At 39.8% G+C, this 25,362-nt stretch overlaps 1 protein-coding gene across 1 annotated transcript in view; it reads left to right on the plus strand.

Moving 5' to 3' along the window:
- Positions 1–21,674: 21,674 nt before the first annotated feature.
- The window catches only part of gria1a (glutamate receptor, ionotropic, AMPA 1a), a gene marked incomplete at its 3' end in the record, with an annotated part of 96,901 nt that continues 93,213 nt past the window's right edge, over positions 21,675–25,362 (plus strand). The window contains 2 exon segments of the mRNA XM_036127749.1: positions 21,675–22,411; positions 22,573–22,707. Of these exon segments, the coding sequence (XP_035983642.1) occupies positions 22,324–22,411; positions 22,573–22,707 (223 nt within the window).

Here is a 25,362-nt window from a genome sequence, read left to right on the forward strand (position 1 = left end):
TGCACACTCATCCGAATTGCTGTTTCTTCTCATTTTTAGCCTGTTTGGCACAGAATTCAATTACAGATTGACTTAAAACATAAAAGTAGACATTTCTGTAGTTGAGGTAGCTGAACCCTGCAGAGTTTTTATTTTTAATCTCTCTTCATCAACCACTGCCACTGTTCAGTCTTCTGACTTTCTCTACTTTTCTGTTTTTTTACTCCTCGAGAAGAGATGCAAAGGGTTCCCACGGGTCATGGAGGTGTGTTGCTCATTCCTTCACATGTCCTCATTCTGTGGTTTCCTCATTCGTCACACACAGAGGAGGCAGCTGGGTGCTTGCTTAATTGGATAGGAAGGAGTGCTCTTCTCACCCGTTTGCTCCCCTTCGGTTGTAGAATGGAAAAGTCGGCACCCTTTGTCTCATTGGCAGGGCCATGAGCAGTCTTTTGTCTGGTGTATTTTTTAGCTATTGCTTCAGCTTTGGCCCAGCTTTAAACCCCAACCCCACTTAAATCGGGATTGTTTAAAAGTTGAGGCCATGATCTTAAATCTACAGGCAAAACTTTGCTTTAAAATCAATCAAAGCCATGTTCCCTACACACAATGGTCACTTTATTAATACTATTGTTAATACCAGGCTGGACCGTTTTAGAACTTCAGAAATATTACTAATCTATATTAGCAAGATAGCAGCATCCAGTTGTTGCAGATTGTTCAGTATCAACTTTATTTCACCCAGTGTTTAGGGTACAAACAAGGAATTTGACTTTGGATTCCAGCTGTAAATTGTCCATTCTACCCTGTCCTAAAGTTGCTGGATTGTATTAAGATCTGGTGACAGTAGAAGCTAGAGGAAGGAGGTACTGAATTACGTTTCAGTGAATTTTATCACGCAAAATCAACTTTTTGGAATTGTTTACCATGTTACAATGCTGTTCCTTTATCAAAATCATCCTAAAGTGGTATTTTGCTTGATTCGGGAAGATTCATGCAGATTCATGCTTGATTCGGGTCTGAGTAATCCTCTCTGTCCTGGAAATCTAGACCAGGTCAAAATAAAGCGGTTTTTACCCGCCCCTTCAGGAAGTACCTACCTTGACCGTGCCGCCCCTGCCCAGTAAACTACGTGCCCAATGTGCGGTGATGAGAGGGAGAGCGGGAGTGCTCAAAGTTGAGACGAGGTGGCTCTTTTAGCCCCTAATCTGCTCAGCGACAGAAACTGCTCTTTTTTTTAATGCCATGCTCATGGAGAGAAGCGGCGTCGCAGTTAAGGCAAGCATGTTCCTTGGAAAAATAGCACCAGAAAACAACTAATATTGCATAAGTAATAAATACATCGTAGTGCCAGAGGCAACATTTCATCATATATATACATGATATATATACATGATACAGAACCTTTAAGAAACCAGTGTAAGATGATTAAATATTTGTGACATTAGCTACATTTACATGGACAAAAGTGATAGGAATAAAGGGATGATCAGAATAAAAATGCATAATGGAAACAAGCCAGTCGGAATATTGTGATCAGATTAAGCTCAATCGGAATGAAATTGTAATCCGAATGAAAGTGGTGGTTTTGCCGATTGATAATCGGATCAACATGTCAGGATCAAGTTATTCCGAATGTGGCAAACTGACCCGAGTGCGCATGTGCGTCGGATGTAAACATTACGAATCCTGCGTTGTTGAGTGGCGGAAATACGTCAGGAAGCAAAAATGTCTGTGTCCCTGATAATATCTTTCTATTTGAAACTTTAAAAGAGCTCAGAATTATTATTTATTCAGTAACGTTTCAACATTAATTAGAACCTGGTGCAAGTCTAGCCTGGGGACTCAACAGACAAACAAACTCGTACTCTATGGGTTTGTTTACTATTTTTTGTTGTTCAGCACAAAACTGAATTTCTTCTTCTGAGTTTTTTTTAGGGAAGTTTGATAACTGCACATGTCAGAGTGGTTCTATTCTGAATAAAGACAGGTGCATATACACGCACATTATGATCGGATTAATTGATTGTGTGCCCATATGAATGGTACAATCCAGTAATTTTCTGTTTTGTAATCTGAATACATTTCAATTGGATTGTGCAATTTTGTGCATGTAAACAAAGCTACTGTGCAGGTAGCCATCAGAAGTTGGGCAGACTGAAGAAAGAGATGGACATGGTTGGCAACAATACACAGGTTGTGGCATTAACATGATGCCCAGTTGGTAACAAGGAGGTCAAAGTCCATTCATCCATCCATCCATCCATCCATCCATCCATCCACCCATTCATCCATTCATCCATTGTCTTCCACTTATCCGGGGTCGGGTCGCGGGGGTAGCAGCTTCAGTAGGGAGGCCCAGACGTCCCTCTCGCCAGCCACTAGGAGCTCAAAGTGTGCAAAGAAAACATTCCCACACTAGTACACTGCCATCATCACCATTAGTCTGAGCCATTATTGCAAAGCAGGATGGATACATTTGAATCTAGCATAATCGAAGGAACATGAGAAGTGGAAAGTGGCCCGATTAGCACTCTGCGACTGAGAACTATCTGGCATCTGCCTTAGGGGGGATGATCTCCTCCATATGATCCTCCTAAATGGCCCAAACGAGCTCCATCTATGAGGACACTCCTACCAGCCACACCTTGCATCATCAGAGGATGTAATGTATATACAACTATGAGCATATGGCAATTGCAGCCACAGTTTTATGTTTTTAGCCAGCAGGAGTTGTCTGAACAATAGCCAGACATCTTCACCATATCTGCATGCCTAAAAATGCAGAATCGTTGCTCCATGATCAGCTGAGTCACCATTTGTATTAATCTAGTGATTCAACAGCTGTAAAAAATTGCCATGATTGCCTGTATAACAAATATATCACAGTCTTTTCCATTCTCTCTCTGTGTATATAGTTTTTTTAACAAGCTGGATTTTATTAGAATTGTAGAGTCACTGAAAAGGAAATGCACCTCTGGCTATTTGTTTTAAAACGGCAGTGGATCTGTCCACCACCACCTCCGCAATCATACATTCATCACACTCCAACACAAATACAAATCTGCCAATGGAGGTGGCCTGTTTGACACAGAATGACAGAGGGACAGCCAGCATGAAAGAGCAAAAAAGCGAAAAAAGAGGAGAGTGTGAGGATGTTGGGGGGAGGGAGAGATGATGGAGATATTGGGACTTGTAGTTAAAAGAGGGCTATGAGGGAGTTAATCTTTAGAGGAACAGACCCGTCGCTCCTGGTACTTCAAAGAGTAGCGCCGACAAAAAAGGAAGAAAATCTTCGTACCCAGTCCAGAAAGCATCTCATGCTATGAAGGCACGTGCAAATGATACATACACTGAAGAGAAAGTGATCCTAATGCATCACTCTCCCAAACAGGTACGGGTTCATAGAAAACACACTCCTCTCCCTTGGTCAGTGGCCCATTTTTTTAGCACTGGCACACTTGGGGGGTGACCACCGAATGGACTCGGCGACTTGAAACATATGGGTCAATAAAACACAGGGGACGCCGCAGCTCAAAAGGAAATTGATTTCTCAGCGGCTAGAGTGTGCTGTGACCTTCACTGACATTCACAGGCGCTTTTCTCGTGGCTTCACTTGGACTGTGCCACATTTTTGTCCTTGTTTTGATAAAAAGAAATAAATAAATCAGCAGCTGCGGCCCCTCCAGCAATTCACATCACATTACATCAATATTCTGAGCTCGCCACCCCAAGCAACAGCTTAATTGACTTCACTGAAGTTTGGAAACACTTGGCTTCTTTTATCAGATATTCTGGGACTCTGTTTACTTTCTAATAATAAACAGATTTGATTGCTTAATAAATTATTACTTGCCTATTAAGGTATCTTTCAGTCTGGAAACATTCATGGTTATACTAATTTAACATCTATTTATTTGCAGGGATTTGATCAGGAACTAATAAGTTTAACCATTTTTTTTCATTATTGAAAACGTTGCACATAAATCCTATGAAAGACTGATAACCTTTCCTCTGTGTACTCTTACACCAGGTGACTGTATGTAGATATCCTATTCCCTCAGTGACACTGATCGGGATTTGTTGGGTGTGTAAATGGAAGGATGGATGGATAGAGGAACTTTAACTTTTAGTCTGATGATAATAAACCATACATTAAAACAAAATAAACATTGTTTTTTTTCCTTTCATTTACTTCCAGCTATTTCTGTTTGTGGGACTCAAGACTTTTTAGCCCTTGAACTTTGGATTATGGCTGAGTTCCCAATGAATTCCCAAATAACTCATAATTCCCAGTTAATTATGAGTTTAAATTCTTCCACTGGTCAACTGAGTGGCTCATTTTGCAGTCTTTTGAAAGCGCGTTTCCTCGTGGACAACTTGAAATGAAAGCAAATCTGGTTGCAATGTCAACAAAACAGCTTGCGCTGGTGTATTTCCTACAAAGCCTGCTCATTCTAAGTTTACTGCACTTGTTTTTTTATCAGCAATCAATGCAGGCATTGCAAAGCTGATGGGATGTAAACTGTATATTTAAAGCTGGGCGGACAGCTCAAGATAGCTTTTATGTGGCGACAGCAGCGGGGGGGGGAAAAATGGAACCAGCTGCAGCCAACAGGGTATCTACTTTTCTTATAGGAATCTGGATGCAGAAGTTTACAAGGGTGTCTTGCTATGTCCCCAAAAAGTTGGAGCATTCACAACTTTTGTTGTTTACTGGAAGAAATTGTGTTGGTGTTGTTGCAGAAGATTCAAACAGGTGTAAATGACTTTATCTTATTTGAATGAATATAATCAATGAAAACAGAATGCATCAGAAACACCCGATTCATGAGCTCCTACAATGACTGCACTCACTCTCTTCCCTGCGCTGTCCTTTGTGAAAAACTCATGCAGAACAGCAATACAAAATTGTAAATCATAAACAAGTCTGTCTTGTAAATGAGAACTTGTGTCTCAATGAGACTACCTGTACGTACAAATAAAGGTTTAATAATAATAATATATCAAATCTTTCCCTGCTCCCCAAGCCGTTCTCTCTTTAAGTGCTGTTGAAGTATATTTAAGTGCATTGAGCTGTCGTGAAAAACATATTGTATAGCTCTGCAGGAACCTTTACTGCGAATAACCTACAAAGATGAAGCTAGATTAACTTTGACAGTCTGCAGCAAACCTCCCAGAAAATGTTTACATTCATAGCATGCTGTGCACATTTGTGTGGCTTGGTTTGCTGACCCAGTAACAGCGGACACCTTTATTATTCTCACCAAGTTTGACCTGCTCATTGGACGGCATACGCAGCACTTCCCAGTCAAGCTGGCAGAAACCCCTTAGAGTTAGACTATGCAGAAAAATTCCACTTGCTGGTTAAATATCTCTCTCCGGGATCAGGCGAAAGCACTTCCACCGTGTTTATAGCGGTTTTACTAGAGATTACAGTTGTAAATTGCAGCATCTTTTCTTTTTTTTTCGTCGTCAGCTGACCTTTCCACCTATGTCTACTTTTTACTGCTCCCTACTTTCTTTGCTAGAGTCAGTTCTCTCATAGCCCGTCTAGCAGAGATTGACATTAGAAGCTGCAGCACCCGGTGCAGCGCAGGTTGGCGCCGATGACACAAAATAACACAGGCACACACAAATGTTGGAATTGGCTGAGCCTTGCTCTGATTTCCTAATGGAAATGATATGGTGTGTGAATGGTTTTGTGGGAAGGAACCATCATTTTCTTCGAATGTACTGAAACGTGCGAACCATGACACAGAGACCTATGCCACCCTGACAAGAATATTCACTCAACTGTCTTTACACACATTTGAATTTTGGGGAAACTCTATCATTCATCTATTTGTTTTGTTCAGTTGCAGTCACGTGCCTTGCAGCAATAACAGCTTCAACTCTTCTGTGAAATTCTTCGACAGGGTTTAGTAGGAATTGGTTTATGGGAATTTTCGACCATTAGACAAAGATTTTGGATAACAAAGAGTGGCTTGCAATCTCTGTTCTAATTCATCCCAAATGTTTTGTACCTAACTGAGGTCAGGACTCCACGCAGGCCATTCACGTTCTTCCACACCTAACTTGCTCTTTCATTTAGCACCTTGCTTTGTGCAGTGGGCCATTTTCCAATGGGTGTTCTGGGTGGTGGCCAGGGGAGACCTGGGTTCAGTCCCGAAATCTCTTTGGCCACCCCTATGGTCACCCCCACATCTGCCATGTCCAGTTTGTCAACATACTAGATAGGAAACATTTACCAATCACAGGAGAAAGATGATTTCTTACGCTGATGTAGGATCAGACATATATTACAGGTGACCATAGGAATAGTATAATTAAAACAGAGATAATTTCTGGTCAGCTAAACATCTGTCTGGGCATTGCGTAAGTTCTTTCGGTGTCTACTCTCTCTGTTAATGAATATTTCAAAATGTCATCCGACACTTAAACAGCCTGCATGGCTACCTCATTAGGCAGCTGTAAATGTTGCCTTTTTTAGATTTTCTAATCCAGATAATGCTTAAAATAAGTGCTTGTACATGCGGTCTAGGATTCCTACATAAGGATTCAGTTGGGATGAGTTTGGCTGGTTACAGATATCTATGATAAACAGAGAAAACTATTTAGCTTTATTTCCACCCGTTCTTTGTTACACAATTTATGTTTAAAACACATTGTCATGTTTTTTTTTTTTTTTTTTTTTTGATGGACTTTTTAGTCCTTAAATATATCTTGTTGTGTACTTGGAATCTCTAGGAGTGCAGAAAGGTTGAATGTAGCCTGTTCGGGTGCTGCAGATATTTCTTATTTTCCTTCTGAGATACATTTGTTAAGCTGCTCTGTTTTCTCTCTTTTTTCTGTTACATGTTTTGAACAGTTATATCACAGTATTTGCTACGGAACCGCTAAACAAAGTCATGGTGCTCTCATTTACTAATCTTGCGGATCCACCATTTTTATTTGTCTTAGCTATTTTGTAGTCCAAGATGAAGGATGCTGAAGCCACAAGTAACTAAAGTGAAAATGTTTGCTTTTTCATTACACCGTTCCTCAGCATCCTACAAAAATGGCCAAACAGGGTGAAGTGGAACGCTCTGTGACCTGGAGGGGAGCAGGGTGTAAAGTGCCTCATTTAGCTTTAAAGAGACCCCAGCAGAACAAGCTGCTCTCAGACGCACCTCAAAACAGGGAGCGTGGGGGGTAAATTAATGGGGTATTCAGACCAGAGCATTGTAATTCCGCTTTATATAGATTTCATTGTGAAATCATTCAATATATTTGGAATGGGAAAGTTCATGTAATTGCAACAGATATGCAACATGGCATTTACAATAAGTCATAAATGTTTGGTGTTGTGATTAACGCTACTGAATGATTATTGTCATTTCCACTGGGATAATTACAGTTAGAGTGGACACGAAAAGGCACAGGGATACTGAAAGTGTCTAAGTCAGCCAGTGCTACTGATTGTGAGACGGTCAGGATCAGAGGCAATGTGAAAAGGCCAGTCCAATCAGCATTCTAGAGATAATAACAATGATGAGGAGAAGTCAGTTTCCTCTACCCAGCATGATAGGTCATGTTCATAAAGTTTGTGTGCAACCCAGATATACAAATTAAATTCAGCCTGTTGTTTTGTTTTTGAGGTAATGACTTGCCGACTATACATTCTGTCGGAAATATGGTTCGAGTAGGAAATAATTGAAAGAAAATATAACTAAGACAAAAAATAAAGAAAAATATAGATAGCGACCACCAAGAGATGGATATAACGTTACCATTTAAAGAAGTACACAAAACCTTAACTGATGTCTCTCTTTGTGGGAGCATAATCAACATCTCTGGAGCAGTCAAACGTTTCTAAAGCCCCGTCTGCTCATCATGGTAAATTGAATTATTTCAATTAACAAGCGGCCTCTCTTAAACCTTTACTTAAAAATGTTTTGTTATTCTTTATAGCATTCAACATAAGAATGACACTGGAGAGGTGTACTCCCAAACTTAGTGTAGAAATTGTATTATGTAAATTCAAAAGGATGTAAAGCATAAGAAAAGGTTAGATGAGCAAAATGTAGTTATGTAGCACCAGAAGATACTTATTAAACTGATGACAGTAAACTATCTTTTCAGGCTGTTCGTCTACCAAGGAAAATGATCCTGGCATCCCAATAACTGGTGCAGATGACCCAGAGGTTCTTCCTACATCCCCAAAACTTTCTGTACCAGCTTGATCACATGCGTGAATATTTCATGTTTTATAATTATGAAACTATAATTGTATTCAGAAAAAGGAGGTTAAAAATGTATCTCTTTGGGAGCTATAGGGCTTTAAAAAACTCTGACCAATCACTGCCATTTGCACCAAAGAGAAGGAATCTGTTAGAGTTTTGGTCTTGTCCTCTGTCCCTCGAGTTCCAGGGATATCGCCAATCATTAAGTTAAGACCTGCTCACGTAACGCCAGTGTGTGTGCACGTTCTTCGTTGATTTCCGCTTGCTTGTTGGCTGCGGACGAACACTAGAAGTGTTCATCCGCAGCCAATGTATCCAGTAAGGTTAGCGGTTAGGTTCGGTGTTCGCTGTTCATTGTAGCTCCACTGCTCTTGCCGAATTCATTGAACATGGCTGCAAGTCGCAAAAAAAACAAACCGTGTCCATTGTTATGAGAAGAAGAGGAAGGCCTCAGTAGAAAGAAACAAGACCAGAGTGGATTTGGGAGATTTCTTTCACACGATCCCCCTGAAGAGAGGAAGAGCCAGGAAAGCCAATCTTGCGCATGTGCAGTTGTTCAAAAAGGGACTTGGGGAAACTTCTAGAAAAAACACTGACCCTAACCTTAACAGACAAAGTAACTAGTTACAGTCTAAAAGTCTGAAAGCTTTCCTATTATTTGAAGTATGAAAACTACTTAGTTATCAATTATCAAACATAAAAAAGGTGGCTTGACTCTTGTCAAGGCACCTATCAACTGCAATATATTCATGTAGATATAAATATAAAATACATCATTATCGTTATCATTATGTTTGTAATAAAAGAATAATAAAGATAACCCGATGTTTTATTACTTTATAATTATGGAAAATTAACAGGCTGTAAATTAAATGGCTATAAAATGGGTATAGCTTTAAAACCATAATGCTTTTCAAGCAGTATGACAAAATAAAATACACTTTATGGTAAAATTAAATATGGGTCCCACCATTTCAGCAGCCAGATTTCTGATTACAACACTAACATATGATGTTATATGACTAGAGAAGTGAAGTGCAAAACTAAGGCACCCAGTTGTGAACGACTTAAACAATAATAAAGTATAAGCTTTGGACTGTCCATTCTGTCCATATTTGCACTTAACTGGAGTAAACATAAAATAGGGTCTAAACTTTCAGATTCCGAATGCAGTCTTCAAATTTGCAAGGGTCCCCTGCATCACAGTCTGTGTCTTTTCCGGTTGGTCTATTCTGTGTGTGAAGACCTGCCCATCTTAAGCATTGTCAGCCAATCAGCATCACCTATGCCTCTGTCTCACCCCCCCCCCCACCCCCCCCACAACCCTCCGTAGTGTCCTCTTTCCGTCTTGCACCAGAAAAAAAAATCTCTTGCAGCGTAGAACATGCTCTTATTAAAAGTTGCTTTAACTGATCGAGTTGTAGTAACGCACCACATCATGTTGTATGTAACATAACAGCATCCCTGAAATGGGAGAAGCCATTAGTTAGATTACTGGAAAAAAATAACAGTGTTATTTTCTAACACCACTACTCCTAACACCACCAACCCCACTCCATGGACTTTTCCACGGCCTAACATTGCGTTTCCTGGTGTTTGTGCTTCCCAATTGCTCCACTCTGCGAATATAATGCCACAAATAATAAACTGTGGAATATTTATAAGCAAATACATTTTCTTACTGCCCTTATTGCACAGGTAGCATCCCATCATGGTACCACTCTGGAACTCACTGAAATTTGGAGAACGACTTATTCTTTCACAGTGTTTGTTGAAGGACTGTGCATAATAAGGTGATGGATTTCATACTGCTGTGTTCACTGAAGTGGTTCCTGAAAACAGTGACTTCGAGGGATAAATTTTTACTTTTGGCAAAAATAGTAGAGGAGAAAAGTAAACAACTAAAAAACATGTCGGTTACTTGATTGATAAAAAAAAAATTGTATTCCTTTTTGCAGGATCTTCCAAAAGTAGGCAAATACAACATTTACTAAAGAAGGAGGCATTGCAAAGGCCCCATTGAGACCTTGTTAGTCATGCACTCCAGAAATCAGACCTTTAAGGAAGAGTGGCAGAGGAAAGCAGTATGGCACAAGCCATGTCATGAACACAGTAAACATGCAGAAAAAAGTGCTCAAGTCAAATGACAAAACAATTTTTTACTGTATACACAAAACACTATTTGGGGCAAAACCTAATGTCCAAAACTTACAATCCCCACAGTGGAGGATTAAACAAGTCAATTTAAGTTATGGCATTGACACATACAATGATGCCGATGCAATGGAACAGTTTATCTCAAAGCGTAGTTACTTGTTAGAATGGCTTAGTCAAAGTCCAGACCAAAACTTAGTCAGTAATGAAAAATAAAAATGTGTTTTACACTTTTTTTTGCTGCTGATGATTAACCACATAAGATCCCAACTACCTACACTGAACTTTGTGACTGTAAAACAAATTGAATCCGTATAAACTTTCTTTTAAGGCACTTTAACTGACAGAGGCCATGCATGCTGTCCATTTAGTCTGAAATAAACTCTTTGAAAGCAGCCTACAATTAAACGCTGACCAATGAGATTGGCAGCTGTAGGTCTTGTTTGTAGATATATTTCTCCTCACTCCCCCCCCCCCCACACACACACACCCACCCGTTTCCCTCCTCTACAAAGTGTGTCTGATCTCATTTGGGCCGACCCTATTAGCCGTGCACGACACTAATTTGTTTTGATTGATCCTAAAGGCCTGTTAGCAAAGGCAAAACAGTGATGCGGAGACGGCGGCCTTGATATTCAAAATGATTAGGGAGACAATGAGACAGCAGATCAATTAGGCGCATTTGGCTGAAATGTATCCCTGCTTTTTACTGGAAGCTATCCAATATGGCAGGTATGAAGATACGGACGCTCTGAGTGAAAGGCTTTATGTGAGTAGATATGATTACCTGTTTCCAGTGTGCCTCTTTGTTGTTAAACTTAGGAGCGGAAATTGATTTGACTGTCACAAGCAAAGGAAATACTTCATAGTGGAACACGGCGTTATTAGCAGCTGTCATTTTCTGATAAACTGCTAATATCATTTCAGTAGGTTGCACAGTTTGAGACAGCACTGAGGTAATTAGTAAACAAATGTTTCATCATTGCAATGCATTATTTATTCGGTGTCTTTATCCATGAATACAGCTTCTTTAAAGAAGTTTTATTGCTTGAAAACAGTACTTGAGAGAAAAAAAAGAAAAAAAAAAAGAAAACAGTACTTGCTCCCTTACAGATTTGCTCTTTTTTGCTTTTTCATCGTACTTAAACGTTTCAGATGATCACATTTTTTACAGATTTTAACAGCATTGTGTTAACAAAATATGTATATATATATATATATATATATATATATATATATATATATATATATATATATATATATATATATATATATATATATATGGTAAATAGCAAAAACGACCCCAAAGCGACCCCAAACGTCATTCACCCATTCACACACTAACGGTGGTGAGCTATGTTAGCAGCCACAGCTGCCCTGGAGCAGACTGACAGAGGCCAGGCTGCCATGCAACGGCGTACCATCTCACCAGCAGGCAATGCGGTTGAAGTGTCTTGCCCAAGGACACAATGACTGAGACAGACAGAGCGGAGGATCGAACCAGCAGCCTGTCAATTACAGGTATATATATAATTATGTGAAAGATTGTGTCTCTATACATAGCACAGTAGTTCTAATTTCATTACATAACTTTTTAAGATATATCAATGTTTCCCATCTTTCAAAACAGCTGGTATTTTATATAAATGAAATTTAATTGTTGTTTATTTTGTTGTTTTTTTGGCTCAGGAGTTGTGATACGATGCAGCATGGCAAATATTTGGACAGGAAATATGCAAGCTGTCAGATGAAATGTTTCAAATCCCTAAAGTACACTACGACAATACATTTCAAAGCAGGGTTATGGATAGAGTTGGCCCAAAGTTTAAAATTTTGCATTTAAAATGTACCAGTTTGGGAATAAGCGGGATTCACAGCAGTTTACAGGGAGGAAAATCCCACTTTCCATGCATTGTTAATTACGTAACTTTCGTGATTTACAGATTTATTCAGTCTTAGCTCTCAGTTCTTGGCAGGCCCCCCCGCACCAAGACAATGGCTCCAACAGCCATTTGAACTCGGTCGTGTTGCACGGCTATGCTCTCGCTAAGTTCATAGGTACTCACAATATTTCCATTTTTCCCAGAGGGGATTAATCATGATGCGGGCCATTATAATTTGTTCCCCCCGAAATTTGTCATGTCTGTGTGTAGTGATGCTCGATGTTCTGGAACCACACGAGTATCGACTCGATCAATCAGTATTACCACGGTAACGTTGTTAGAGCTCCACTTCCCCTGCGGCCCGTAGAGGGGGAAGGCAATTATGCAGGTTCCATATGAGCGCGATTGAGCTCGAGACAGAGCTGCTGGGAGGAAGAAAGACAAGCACACATGAATGGAAATAAAAGGTGACGAAAGGGGAGCATGTTTTTTAGCCTCACCTATTAATGGGTTTTTGTTTTTTTTGCCTTGCACTGGATGTCTTTTTTAATAACAAGGATTAGTTTGGTGGGTATAAGCAGCCTGTTTTTATATAAATCAGACTGAATATGAGAAAACTTAAAAAAACTTCTCACCTTAATTAAATGATTAAAATATTATACTGAAATTTATACAAAATGTTTCAATCTTCAGGAGTCAGTTTGCTGAAATCTAGCACTTTGCAAAAGCATTCACACCCCTACAACTTTTTCATATTTTGTCAGAAAATGCCATACAATTCTCTGTGAACTAAGATGTAGTTAGATCAGGATTTTGAGTGGATTATTCGAACACATTTATATGCTTTGATCAAAATGATTTCACCATAGCTGTGGCTGACTTTTCATTTTGGATTGTTATCCTGCTGGAAGGTGGACATCTACCTCAGTCCCAAGCGTTTTTCAGCCTCTTACAAGTTTTCCTTCAGGATTCCCTTGTAATTTAGCTCCATCCGTCTTGCCATCAACTCTGACCCTCACAGAATGGCGTTGTCACATACAAAATCATGAAACCTTTTTCCTTCCACTTTACAAATCAGCTCTACTTTGTGTCGATCGGTGACATAAAATCCCAATAAAATGAACATAGCAAAATAGGTAACAAAGCAATGTCATTTTAAATCGTATTTACCTGCCATAACTATATTAAGATGAAATTATATAAAAATGTGACCACCCTTGTTCCAATATCCATAGTATAATGCTTTAATAATCTCATGATTGTAAAATAATAGAATCTTACTGGAGTTTTGACCTGAGAAGTAAAGAGTTCTAATCTTTTATGTCCCCATGATGCGCTTCATCTTTCGGACAGAGTAGGTGAATCATCTATTAGAGCAACTTGTTAACCAACATGTCAATAAGCCATCCCAATTAGGGTAAAGACTAAGAACCAGGCATGCCACAAGACCGAGGCAAACTTCCTTCCATTGATCCTATGCTAATGCCTGGCATTTGTTCAAAGCCAGTGCACTCTCACATCGTCTGTCTTGTCAGTCAACAAGCGGCGTAATTAAATAAGCAGGTAAGCCAAAACCAACAACATTCATTAATGGAGCTTTGCTCAGGCCCCAGATGAAACAGGCAGTCAGTTCCAGCCAAACTGTCACCAGTCATCCAGGACTCCAGTCAACATGCTTTAAAACCAACATGGTCAGTTGCTGCTCTCTTTTCAGCCCGTTGGTGAAATCTCCCAGGGAATGGGTATCTGTCCAATTAATTGCCATTTTGTTACAGTAATATAGAGTAATTAGGCAAAGACTGCTAAGTCCTATGGATTGGTCAAGTTTAATGTAAAGTGTAAACTAAAATTACCCTATTTTAGCAAATGTGGGTTATTTATTTACAACAGTTACAGTTACTGAAGTATTTCCTCTAGTTATATTTAGACGGTTTAGGTTAGTAAAAACCTTCCTTTGACTTAAAAAACACACACACACACAACTTCATGAAGAACTCTTAAGAATTGCTCTAATATCTTTGTGACAGGTCACTTAAGTTGATAAATTAGATTACTGGATTTATGTGGTTTTTAACATACAGCTAATGTTTAATACATACTTTGCTTTAGATGGCTATATTGGGGACTGCTGTGGTATTTATCTACTCCACTGAGGACAGCAAATGGAAAAAATGGGAGGATTTTACCTCTTTAGTCAAATGCAGACCCCACGGAGAAAGATATGTAAGATCATATTTGTTGTCAATGCACAGTTTTATGAGTCAGGGAATGAAGGAGCAGTGAAGATCATGCACACATTTTAACACCTGTGTTTTTTATCCGATGCCTTTAAGTGTTTGCTGTACTTTAACCAAATACATAAATCTTTTTCAATAAATAAACAAATAAAGTACAAATTTAAGCTGCCAATATTGATGAGTGATCAGCTTATATTCAGTTTGTCAGAAGGCATACAATATTATCTATCCAATCTGCCTGTGCAAATTCAGCAAACAGCAAAAAAAACAGCAAACAGGCTTAAATCGGAGGCAACCGGACTTTCTTTCAGTTCCTTCTGAAGATATTTCGACCACTGTGCAGGAGTATTTGTCAATTCTGGAGGCTCGCGCTATCCAATCCTTCACCACCATGACATTAGCCGTAGTGTTCATTGCATATTAATGAAGCATACTTTACAGCAGCTCATCTTATGTTAGGTGGAGTTTAATATGCTTATCCACATCTCTTCCTCAGCAAATTTAACATCATAATTTAAGTCTATCCTCACACTACAGACAGAGTCTGCCTTTAGACATACGAGGGTTTTCCTCGCATCTTTTGAAAATCTTTCTTTTTTCTTATTTTTTTTGATAACAAACATGTTTCCTACAATGATTCTACCCAGGTACAAACTCTACTTTCATCACTTTTAACATGTACTAGTAAGAGCTACCTTGCCAGAAATTGCCCTGTTGTCTTATTATGACTGGTTAGATCATTCCTGCTGTGTTGTGTGGAGTACTTTGCTCAGGTTTTGACTTTGTCTTCTTCTTTCAAATGAAGTGTACTCTCAACATCTCATTGTTTTGACAGGCTTTATACCCTTCATTGCTTTTTGTTTACCCCAAGGCTGCACATTGGACACCCCTGCCTTAAATCTTTTTGCATTTTATCGCAGTTGCAAAACCACATTTCAATGTATTTTATTGGGGATTTCCATGACAGGCCCACATAAAGCAGCTCCTTTTGTCAAGTGTAAAAAAAATAATAGTTTACTTAGTTTTTTCGAAAAGTTTCATGATGCAAATTCTGAAAAGCATGCCCTGCATTTGTATTCATTCCACAAGTCAGCACTTTGTAGAATCATATTTTGCTCCAGTAAGAGCTGCCTGTCTTTTTAGTATTTATTTCTTCTAGGGTGCTATCCGTGGACTTCAGCTCAGCATTCAACACCGGGATTATCCGCACTTCTCTGCTCCTGAATCAGTGACTTCCTCACCAACAGGCCCCAGCTGGTGTTGATAGGGAAAACACACATCTGCCACACTCATCCTCAACACTGGAACGCTGCAGGGTTGTGTCCTCAGCCCTGCTCTCTTCACCCTTTTCACCCAGGACTGTTCTGCTGTCCACCTGACAAACACAGTGGTGAGGTTTGTGGACGTCACCACTGTGGTGGGTCTCCAACAATGATGAGACCCACTGCAGATACGAGATCCACAATCTAACAGTGGTACTCCAGGAACAACCTGATCCTGAACACCAGCAAAACCAAGGAGGTAATAATAGATTATAGGAGGCCCAGGAGGACTGAACACGCTCCTCTCTGCATACAGGGGGAGGTCCCAACGACGGCTCTTCTTCCTGAAATGACTAGACTCTGTTTATGCTCCATAAGTCCAGAGAATGGCCAGACAAGTCGCCACAGATCCCACCCACCCAGGCAATACACTCTTTGCCAATCTCTCCCATCAGGTAAACGTTTCTGGAGCATCAAATCCAGCAGGAGCAGACATAGAAATAGCTAAAGCTGTAAGGACCCCCTGTTAAGGAGACTGAGTATGTACACGTTGCAACATCACCACTGTGAAGGCATATTCTTTGCTCACTCTTAACCATCAGGAATCTTTCACTGCACAGTTTTCATTGCAAAGTTCTGCATATTAAGGTTTAAGAACATTGCTCAAGATTCACCACAAGCTTGAATTTATCATCAAAGAAGCTCCAAGTGACTGATTCATCCAACACAATGAATCGTGTTTAGGTGGGACTGACTTTCAGAACTAGTACTAGCAGACCACAAAGACCATCTTGCATGCTCTGATCTTGAAGAAAAAAAAAACTTTGTATTTATCATTTACTATGTTATTACCTGCACCCATTGCTCATTGTTTATTACCTGTTGTGTGTGTCACCACAGTAACACGCAGTGACAATAACTTCTTGATTCTTGATTCCAGCTTTGCACATCTAGGGACTTACATTTCCACCCACTCCTCTGTTATCCTGGATGGGGAGCATCTGTGTACATTCAATTTCAATTCTTTCTGCAACCTTTCTAATGAATTCTGATCTGCACTGTGACTAGGTAATTGTAACATGAATATGGTTCCATCTGTACAGCTGTAGCTCTGACTGTATGTGAACCAACAACTCAGTCCCAACCCTTTTTCAGTTGCTAACTGGTTTTCCTCCAGGATCTCATTGTATTTGGCTCCATCCATCTTCCAATCAGATCAGCTTCTTAGTTTTTGCTAAAGAAAACCATCCTTACAGCATGAGGCTACTGCAATATATCATCATGGTGATAATGAGTAATGTGTAGTGTTGGTTTCTCATAAAACACTGTTTTACATGTAGGCCAAAGTGTATAAATTTGGTCTTATCTGACCAGAGCACTTCCTGCTATGCTCTGCCACCCTACATGGCTTGTGTCAAACTGTAAACAGGACTTCCTATGGCTTTCCTCCTGTCACTCTTCTATCTAGACCAGATTTGTGGAAGCACAACAAACTGTTGTCTTGCTTGCTGATTCTTCCTGTGGATCAGTGCAGCTCATCCAGAGTAAACATGGTCGCCAGCTTGTCGGTGTAGATGTTTAAAACTTGGAACATTGTCGTATAACCTCACCCTGCTTCAAACTTCACAACTTTGCCTCTGAACCGGTAGCTTCACAGAAAAGCTGGATTTACACACCATTGGATTAATGTCCAAGGGGTACGAATATGTTTTGCAAGGCACTCTATATAATTACTCAACATAATTATATTTTGTTCTTTTTATAATGTAAGAGATAAAGAGTCATCCCATCAAATTCAACATCTGAATACAGCTGTACTGGTTTTGTTCCCACTTTTAGACACAATACCCATCACACGTATAGTGTCTCATTTAACACAGTCATTTTCCGGAAAGCTTTTCCTTTTTGTCTTTGCCCACTCAAACAGGAGTGGAACGGGCAGATTTTGACAGATTGCCCTCATTATGGTCTTCACATGGACTTCTATTAAAAACCCAAAGACAGTCTCTTCGATTATGATCTATGATGCAGACATCTTTGGGAATTAAATCTGCATTTCCATCTTTCTGAGTTTGTCTTTTAGTCACAGTCTTAACCCTTACTGCTAATAATTGTGTAATGGTTGTAGCTGATTTTTTTTTTTCTTATTTTGTGTGAAACCAATTACTTTCCTGTTATATGTAAAGTACTTCTCAGGTCTCTCGGCATTAATAACGATAAAAAGCATTGTGGTTAGCATACATACAAAATTATCCATGCATCCTGGACTTTCTTTTACATTTAGTTTTACATTTGGATACTATCTTTTAAAAGAAGTACTGCATAGTTGTGAGTCGAACATGGTTTTCTTTTTTTTTCTTTTTCACATATACAAATGTAAAAAGTGTGTTATGCATAAATCAAAACTGCCTATGTGTGTGTTTTGATCTCGGTATATTTGCAGATTTTCTGTGTAGGCCTCAGAGGTCTGCTGGAGAAGATTGGAGAACAAATGGCATCCCGAAGACCAAAAAGGACACAGCAGCCAGGTCGGGGATAAGGTTTTAGAGAAGCTCAAGACAGGATCAGATAATATAAAAACACTCTAAGCTCTGGCCATCTTACAGAGAAAGGACAGCATTAATCACAGAAGCAGCCGAGAGGCCGATGGTGGCCGGTGAAGGAAGTCCGTCGACAGGACGTCTGTTAGCGAGAAGAAGAAAAGCCACAGCATGTTCTGTTTGCAGCCACGTATGGGACACAGCAAACATATGGAGGAAGGAGCTCTGGTTGGAACGAGACACAAACTGAATTTTTTTTTTGGCTTCCATATGAATCTGTGTGCATGACTGCCCACCACCCTTAACAAATGATCTATGTAATGGCGGCATCATTTTGTGGGGAAGCTGGTAAGGCTGGACAAAGACTGGGAAGCACACCTGCTGCACAAGACTAGAGACCGGAGCAGAGATTCACCTTCCTGCAGGACAATGACCCCAAATATAAAGCCAGAACTACAATGGAAGGAGTTCTGTTGTTTGTTTGTGTTTTTCTTCTTATCATGACATTGTGGGAAATCAGTTTACATTTTATTTTCTCTTTACAATGTTGCACTACTTTCTGCTGGTCGATCACATAAAAAATAAATCCAACTAAGGCAAAGATATTCTGGTATTTGTGACAAAACGAGGGGGGGGGGGGGGACTATCAAGAGGTGTGAATACTTTTGCAAGGCTCTGCATATCTGTGGGCAATCTGACACACGTAATCAAACAGAGTGGGAAATCAAATGTGCTTTTGAACTCAGATAATGAAATGGCGAGAGACTTAAGTAAAAAAGAACGAAGGTAACCCTTTATCATTTTGAACAAAAGGAAGAAAAATGGACCATTCCGAGTGTATCTATAGAACATCCATCACTCATAAATTAGATAACCTCCAACTTCCTTGCCAGAGGTAATCAGTCAGAGTTGTAACGTTTCTTTTCAATTGGAAACACTGCAAATCTAATTCGGCATAAGCTTCTAATCTTCCAAATTTCATTTTTCTGGGAGAAATGTGTTACAGTCGGCTTGCGTTATGGAAACAATGAGCTGAGGGAACTGATTTTAATTTAACAAAGTACTCTTACGTGGTGTGATAGATGCGCTCATCTCCCCTGTTCCAAACCGCGCCAGCGGCACGACTTTCCTCTTTATTTTGCAAACATGCGCGGCAGCATCACAGCGTAGCGGACTTATCAATCAGCCTCACGCAAACATCAGGGGCCGTTGGTTAAATTTGCAATCTGCAGACGTGAGGCTGTGTAGCTGTTTTCCGGTGGACCCACTGGCACCGGCTGCTGGTTTAACTCATCATGTCAGCGGCTTGCTAGCCCTGCATTGTGTAAGTGCCCTGTTGTATTGAGAAATGTCAGATTTTACAGTAAACCAAGAGAACTTTATTGGACAAATCATTACAATACCAGTGCCAGTTTCCAGGTTATCTGTTTCTCTTCTCTCCAAATCTTCACTTGGAAGTTTAATGTAATTTAAAAAAATCGAAACGTGAACATAGCTCCCAGCAAATGGAAAAAAAAAATAAAAAATTGGGCGGCAAACAACTTTCATGAATCTTGGTTCCTGATTGTTTTTCTACAAAATTCAACTTTTTCACAAGAGCACTGTGACTTATTTTCACTTAAACCCTCTGGTTGTTCTCCAAACAAAACTAAGAATGTAAAAGTTGTATTCAAAGGAAAGTTGGAAAAAAAAAAAACATATTTTTATGGATTGTCTTGTATTCTTTGCCATTCAAATCTACCGATTGTAAAATAATACAATGAAGGTTTAAAAAAACATAACTTTTGAATTACTGACTTGTGCTGAGAGTGAATTACACTTCATCGTTTCTCTATAGTTTTGCTAGAATTGTAATCATTACTCTGACTAAATTGTTTTTTATACCAAAACAGCAGAGGGATTTAGCAGCATAGCACTAGTCATTACACAGTAACTAACTGATTTTTTTATTATGATTAAATTTATGTTTTTGCTGATTAGTTTGATTATGTGAGCAGAAATGTGTTCCTTTTTATTCTATAAGGCTGAAGTTCAGTTTTTGACATACATACTGAGGTAACATGGCCTCTGGATGTCTCTCTGGAAAGGAAGGAGTGGGATAACTATGTAGCAATGTGGGAGCTGAGGATGCTGAAGTAGCTAAAAACGCTGAGGAAGCTGAGGATTTGACACCTGACCGAGCTCAAGGACGGAAGAAAGCAATGTATCACACATCCGTAAGCGTACACAGAACCTGTCTCGGCGCGGGAGCATTTTTTTTTTCCTTTTCTTTTTTATTACTGTTTTACTGTTTTGTTCTGAAAGGTTTATACGTTTGCATCTCCCTGATTTAGTTACTAACCCACAAACGTAGAAATGACCGTCAAACCTTAGATTTCAACATAGGGAAGAAGGTTGGCCTGTAGAGTCAAGATGAGGGTTTGAACACGTGAAGTAATGAGATCGGCACATGTGAGCATGTGCAATGCATGTGTTTTCATAGTAGATAATTCTATGTCAAAATATGCAGAAGAAAACTAAAGCCCTTCTTAATTTCTTTACTTATTTTGTGGGGGGCCCTGGGGTCCTATTCAGGGGAAATCTACATTTTAGATTCAATTATTTCTGAAGTCGAGCAGTACAGGAAGTAGCAAAATCAATTGGCACCCTTGGTAAAGATGTGCACAAAAGTCTTAAAGTAGATTTTTTGTCACGGAAACCAATGTGGCGCCTTTTGATGATTTTTTTGAATGTTCTATTTCCATTTAGCTTTTCCTGTGTCCATTGTTCAGGTTTCCCTCGGTTCCCAGCTTAGATTCTCCCTGCAGCTGCTCTGCATTCATGTCCCAATCACATCTGCGGTAGTATTTCAGCTGCTTGGATTCTCTCCCACTCCTGGATCCCTCTGTTGCCCTGGATGGTCCCCCTGTGCTTTTCTGTAAGTAGCCCATGATTGAATCCATCACTCCACACTCAATCACGCGTCCGCTGATGTCGTGTTCAACAACATCCAAGCTTGAGATCAAGCCATTTTGACACGTTCTTACCGGTCTGGGTGCCGATAGTTTTTTCTTAAGCTTCAGAATTGGCTCTTGAGCTCCTTTTTCAGGATTCACATTTTTGCTTTTAAACAAGTAGGCCCCCTCAAACGTATAAAGTATAAAAGGACATTGAAGAACGTATGCCTATGGGTCTTAAGTAATGCCCCCCCCCCCCCCCCCTCCTTTAAAAGATTTGTTGCATCAGAGGTAATCCTGTCCATGTAGGCTATTAAACTTTTTACAGTACAGCGAAATGAGCGGATTCGAGCCAGCATGGAAATCCGTGCGCCCCTCGGGGACCTCGCATGCACTCCTTGGGCGCACACTGCAAAAAATATTCATCACGCAGGTCATTAGACATGTAATGAGTGAGAAAACGTCCATTTTCCTCCTCTGAAGTGAGAATCTGCAATCGGGAGAGGTATCGTGCCTCCGTTTCCCGTGCGAAACAGCCCTTTTAAGACTTCTGTGACTCGATCTTTCGCCATCCTTTTTTATGAGCTAAAACCCCTGACGCTTGTTGCTCTGACACTTGTATCCATGCATTTACGCAAGAGAGGGGTGTTTTTTTTTCTCTCTCTCTCTCCTTTCATTTCCAGCGTGCAACAATTAAATGCATCTTGATCCGCTTAATTTGACAGGAGGAAATTTGTCTAATAGCTTTGAAGAATCAACAGTTCTTTTTTCTTCTCTCCTGAACGGGATTTTATTCATTTCTTTTTTTCTTTTTTTCTTTCTTTTTGCAGTGCAGCTCTCGCTGAAGTCATTCTCCGTCTCGTAGCCTACACGGCAAGCAAGCAAGGACAGGAGAGCATCAGCAGCGAGAGAGAAAGGTGCCTCCTCTCCTCTCCTCTCCTCTTCTCTCCTCTCCTCCTCGCCATTGCGCTCATTGTGTCGCTGCTGAATCGATGTCAGTGCGAACGCTCCTGTAACCGGAGGCTGCTGGAAGCGCAGGGACAAACCCACGGACAAACCTATGCGTGGATTCCGGCTCTTTTTCCCTTCGCCAATGCAAAAGGAAATATGCAGCGAAGCGTCACCTTGCTCTACACCAGTTTACTGGGGATATGCTTGGGTTCGGGTTCAAGTTTCCCAAGTAACATCAATATAGGTGAGAATAGATTAGACCTTCTGATTCAAAGAAAAGGAGAGAGAGGGGGAGAAACAACAACTATTTTCCAACTTTGTGTCTTTCCCTGTGTGTCTTTAACCTGATTTGCCTGCATCTCTGAATCTGAAGCATGAACTCCTGGTTGTTTTGCTGCTCAACAGGAGGATTGTTCCCCAACGTTTCGCACGAATATGAGGTGTTCCGGTTCGCGCTCTCTCACCATCAGGACATCCCCAAACTGGTGCCGCAGGTGGATATGGTCCTAATGGGAAATAGCTTCTCCATGACATATGCCTGTAAGTGATCAGTCACCAGAAACTGCGTGTTAAGCCGCCGGTAATTGCTCCTCCTCCTCCTCTCATTGTGTGGCAGCATCTGGATGCCCGTGAAATGCTGTAATCACTCATGTTTCGGACCTGCTGCAAAGCGACATGCTGGTCGCTTATCTCAGTAACTGTTGCGTGGGACTTATTTCCCACTGCATGATCGCAGCCTTATTTGCGCTTAGGGGGGGGATCTCAAAGCTAAGGCGCATCAGTGGGAAAAGGTGTGTGATAATTCACGTCAGATCTTTACATCTACAGTATACAGTTGTTTTTTTTATTTTATTGCTTTTTTTTTCTGGAAATGCACCAAGAAGACAAGATATCAGAAAACGGGCAATTTTCCCTTGTTTGGCTGACTAGTAAACAGTCAAATACTTAAAAAAGATATATATATATATATATATATATATATATATATATATATATATATATATATATATATATATATATATATATATATATATATGTTTAGCAGACATTAATGCATATCATTTTATAGAAAATACACGTAAATAAATATGAACTGAGTATAAATTAATATTTAAGTGTTTTCTTAATGCATGTGTATGCAACATGTATCTCCAAAATCAGTTAAATTAGAAATTCTAAATATCTTGCAAACATTTACATTTTGGGTCCAAACAGGTAGCAAATGGACCCTAGATGGGACCATCCACACCTTACTTATAGGGGTCTGGTGTTTATTGCCTAAATGCGTCTTATCAACGCAGCCTTGGCCCAGGCCATAAGTAAACTGCTTTAGCCCCCCACACCAGTAGGGGGGCTCCAAGAGCACCATGACTTTCACCAAAGTCGGCTTACAAATGTACGAATAACACATCAGTATCATGCATATAAAAGCTGTCTGATTTATGCTTTTGAACTTCAGAGCACTAAAAAGCTACAGCAGAATTTCTCTAAAAACCCTGTAAATATAATGTGCTGTCAGTAAATCAGTTAAGTGACTTAAGACGGGAAAGAACACATATATTTTTTGGGATTTGCTCATTTATTTATTTCAAAGTAGAATATTTCTAAAGTTAGATGTAAATGGCACAGAAGTTCAGTTAATGATAGTAGATTAGAAAGATCTATAGAAGATAAAAGCTGTGGACATATTTTTTAATGCATAAATCAGGATAATCTGTTAATCCCTCCATTTTCTGTAGGATTTTAAGTACCATCTCCATTAAATAACCCACAGCATATATCACCCAGGCAAAGTCTGATCAGTACATCTCTACTCTCACATGATGTGCCTGGCAAAGTGACGCTTCACTGATTCAGTCTCACATTTAAGCTCCAAATTAACTATTTTAATCTTTATGAAACTCAGTTCTAATCTTTCTGATCCAAACAGCCTGGCAGATCTGAACAAATAGCTGTATGTTACTGTAGCTGTGAAGGTCAAAGGCTTATTTGCAGCACGTTTGTTTTGACACTCATTGGATTCGTTGGGTATGCCGCTCTCCTCTGGACCGTGATCTGTGTCATTCATAAAATTGATCATAAGCATTAAAAACTTGGACTTTCAAAAGTGCAAACACCTTCTGTTGTACCATTGCTGTTACTTACCATTGTAAGTGTTTGTGTGGAAACTAGAAAAGTGCAGCGTTGCCCCTCTGCCTCCTGTTGCGGACGTTGTCTGTTTCAGGTTGCTGAATAAGAGCGCTTTCCACCACCTGGAAGAGCAGCAATTCTGCTTTCCCTGAAACATTTTAAAACAGTTTGGTTGTGAAAATTAATCCAAATCCAATTAGTCTTGTGTTGGTAGCCCTTTGTTGAACTGTAGCTGGCAAGCTACGAGCAGCATGTCTGTTATTTGGTACACTACTGGTTTGCCACTTGAGTAAATAGCCCAATTAATTAACCGTCCAATATCAAGGGTTTATACTCTTGTTACTCTATGCAATCAGGATGGTTAAAAGAACAAAAATCAGAACGTTACACACTTGTAATCTACAAACGAGTTCATGTTTTGAGTTTTTTGTGGTAAATGTTTTTTTTTTTTTACTGAATGCAAATAGCTTATTGTACTGTGTCAATCACATACTGTCACAGATCCACTTTTCTGCCACGTTTTTTTTTTTTTTTTTCTCTTCCCATCCTTGACTCACTCGCACTTTTGTGAAATCTCACACTCCACTTCCGGGAGATACCCTTTGACAAGTGAGTCTGTGTGTGTGTGTGTCTGCACCCAGAGTGTGATACTGCTTGGATGACAGGCATTTCCTTGTTACTCTCCCGGACCACGTTTCCAATTTGAAATCTCCCTGGAATTTAGAAAGCAGGTCTTTAACCCATTTCCCCTTAAAAAAGATGTAAGGTGGGATATTAATAAAGACACGTACACAAAAGCTGGTGTTTTTTTAATATCTTTAAGCTTAAGTAAGTGGGTTTTTTTCAGGTTTTTTTTTTCAAGTTATTTGAGAGAAAACGACATTCCCATCAGAAATACAGCGAGAAATCCTCAGGTCTGTCTGAAATCAGCCAATTGGGGCTGACCAGACTGGATGGAAACTCAACACTCTGATCAGTGAATGCACCATACCTAAGCATTATTAAGTGTCACTGAAGAGAGCACTCTTGATGTGAAAGTTGTTATTGAGGGAAATATACTTAAAT

This window comes from Fundulus heteroclitus, chromosome 23 (genome assembly GCF_011125445.2).
Source record: "Fundulus heteroclitus isolate FHET01 chromosome 23, MU-UCD_Fhet_4.1, whole genome shotgun sequence".
NCBI classification, from domain to species: domain Eukaryota; kingdom Metazoa; phylum Chordata; class Actinopteri; order Cyprinodontiformes; family Fundulidae; genus Fundulus; species Fundulus heteroclitus.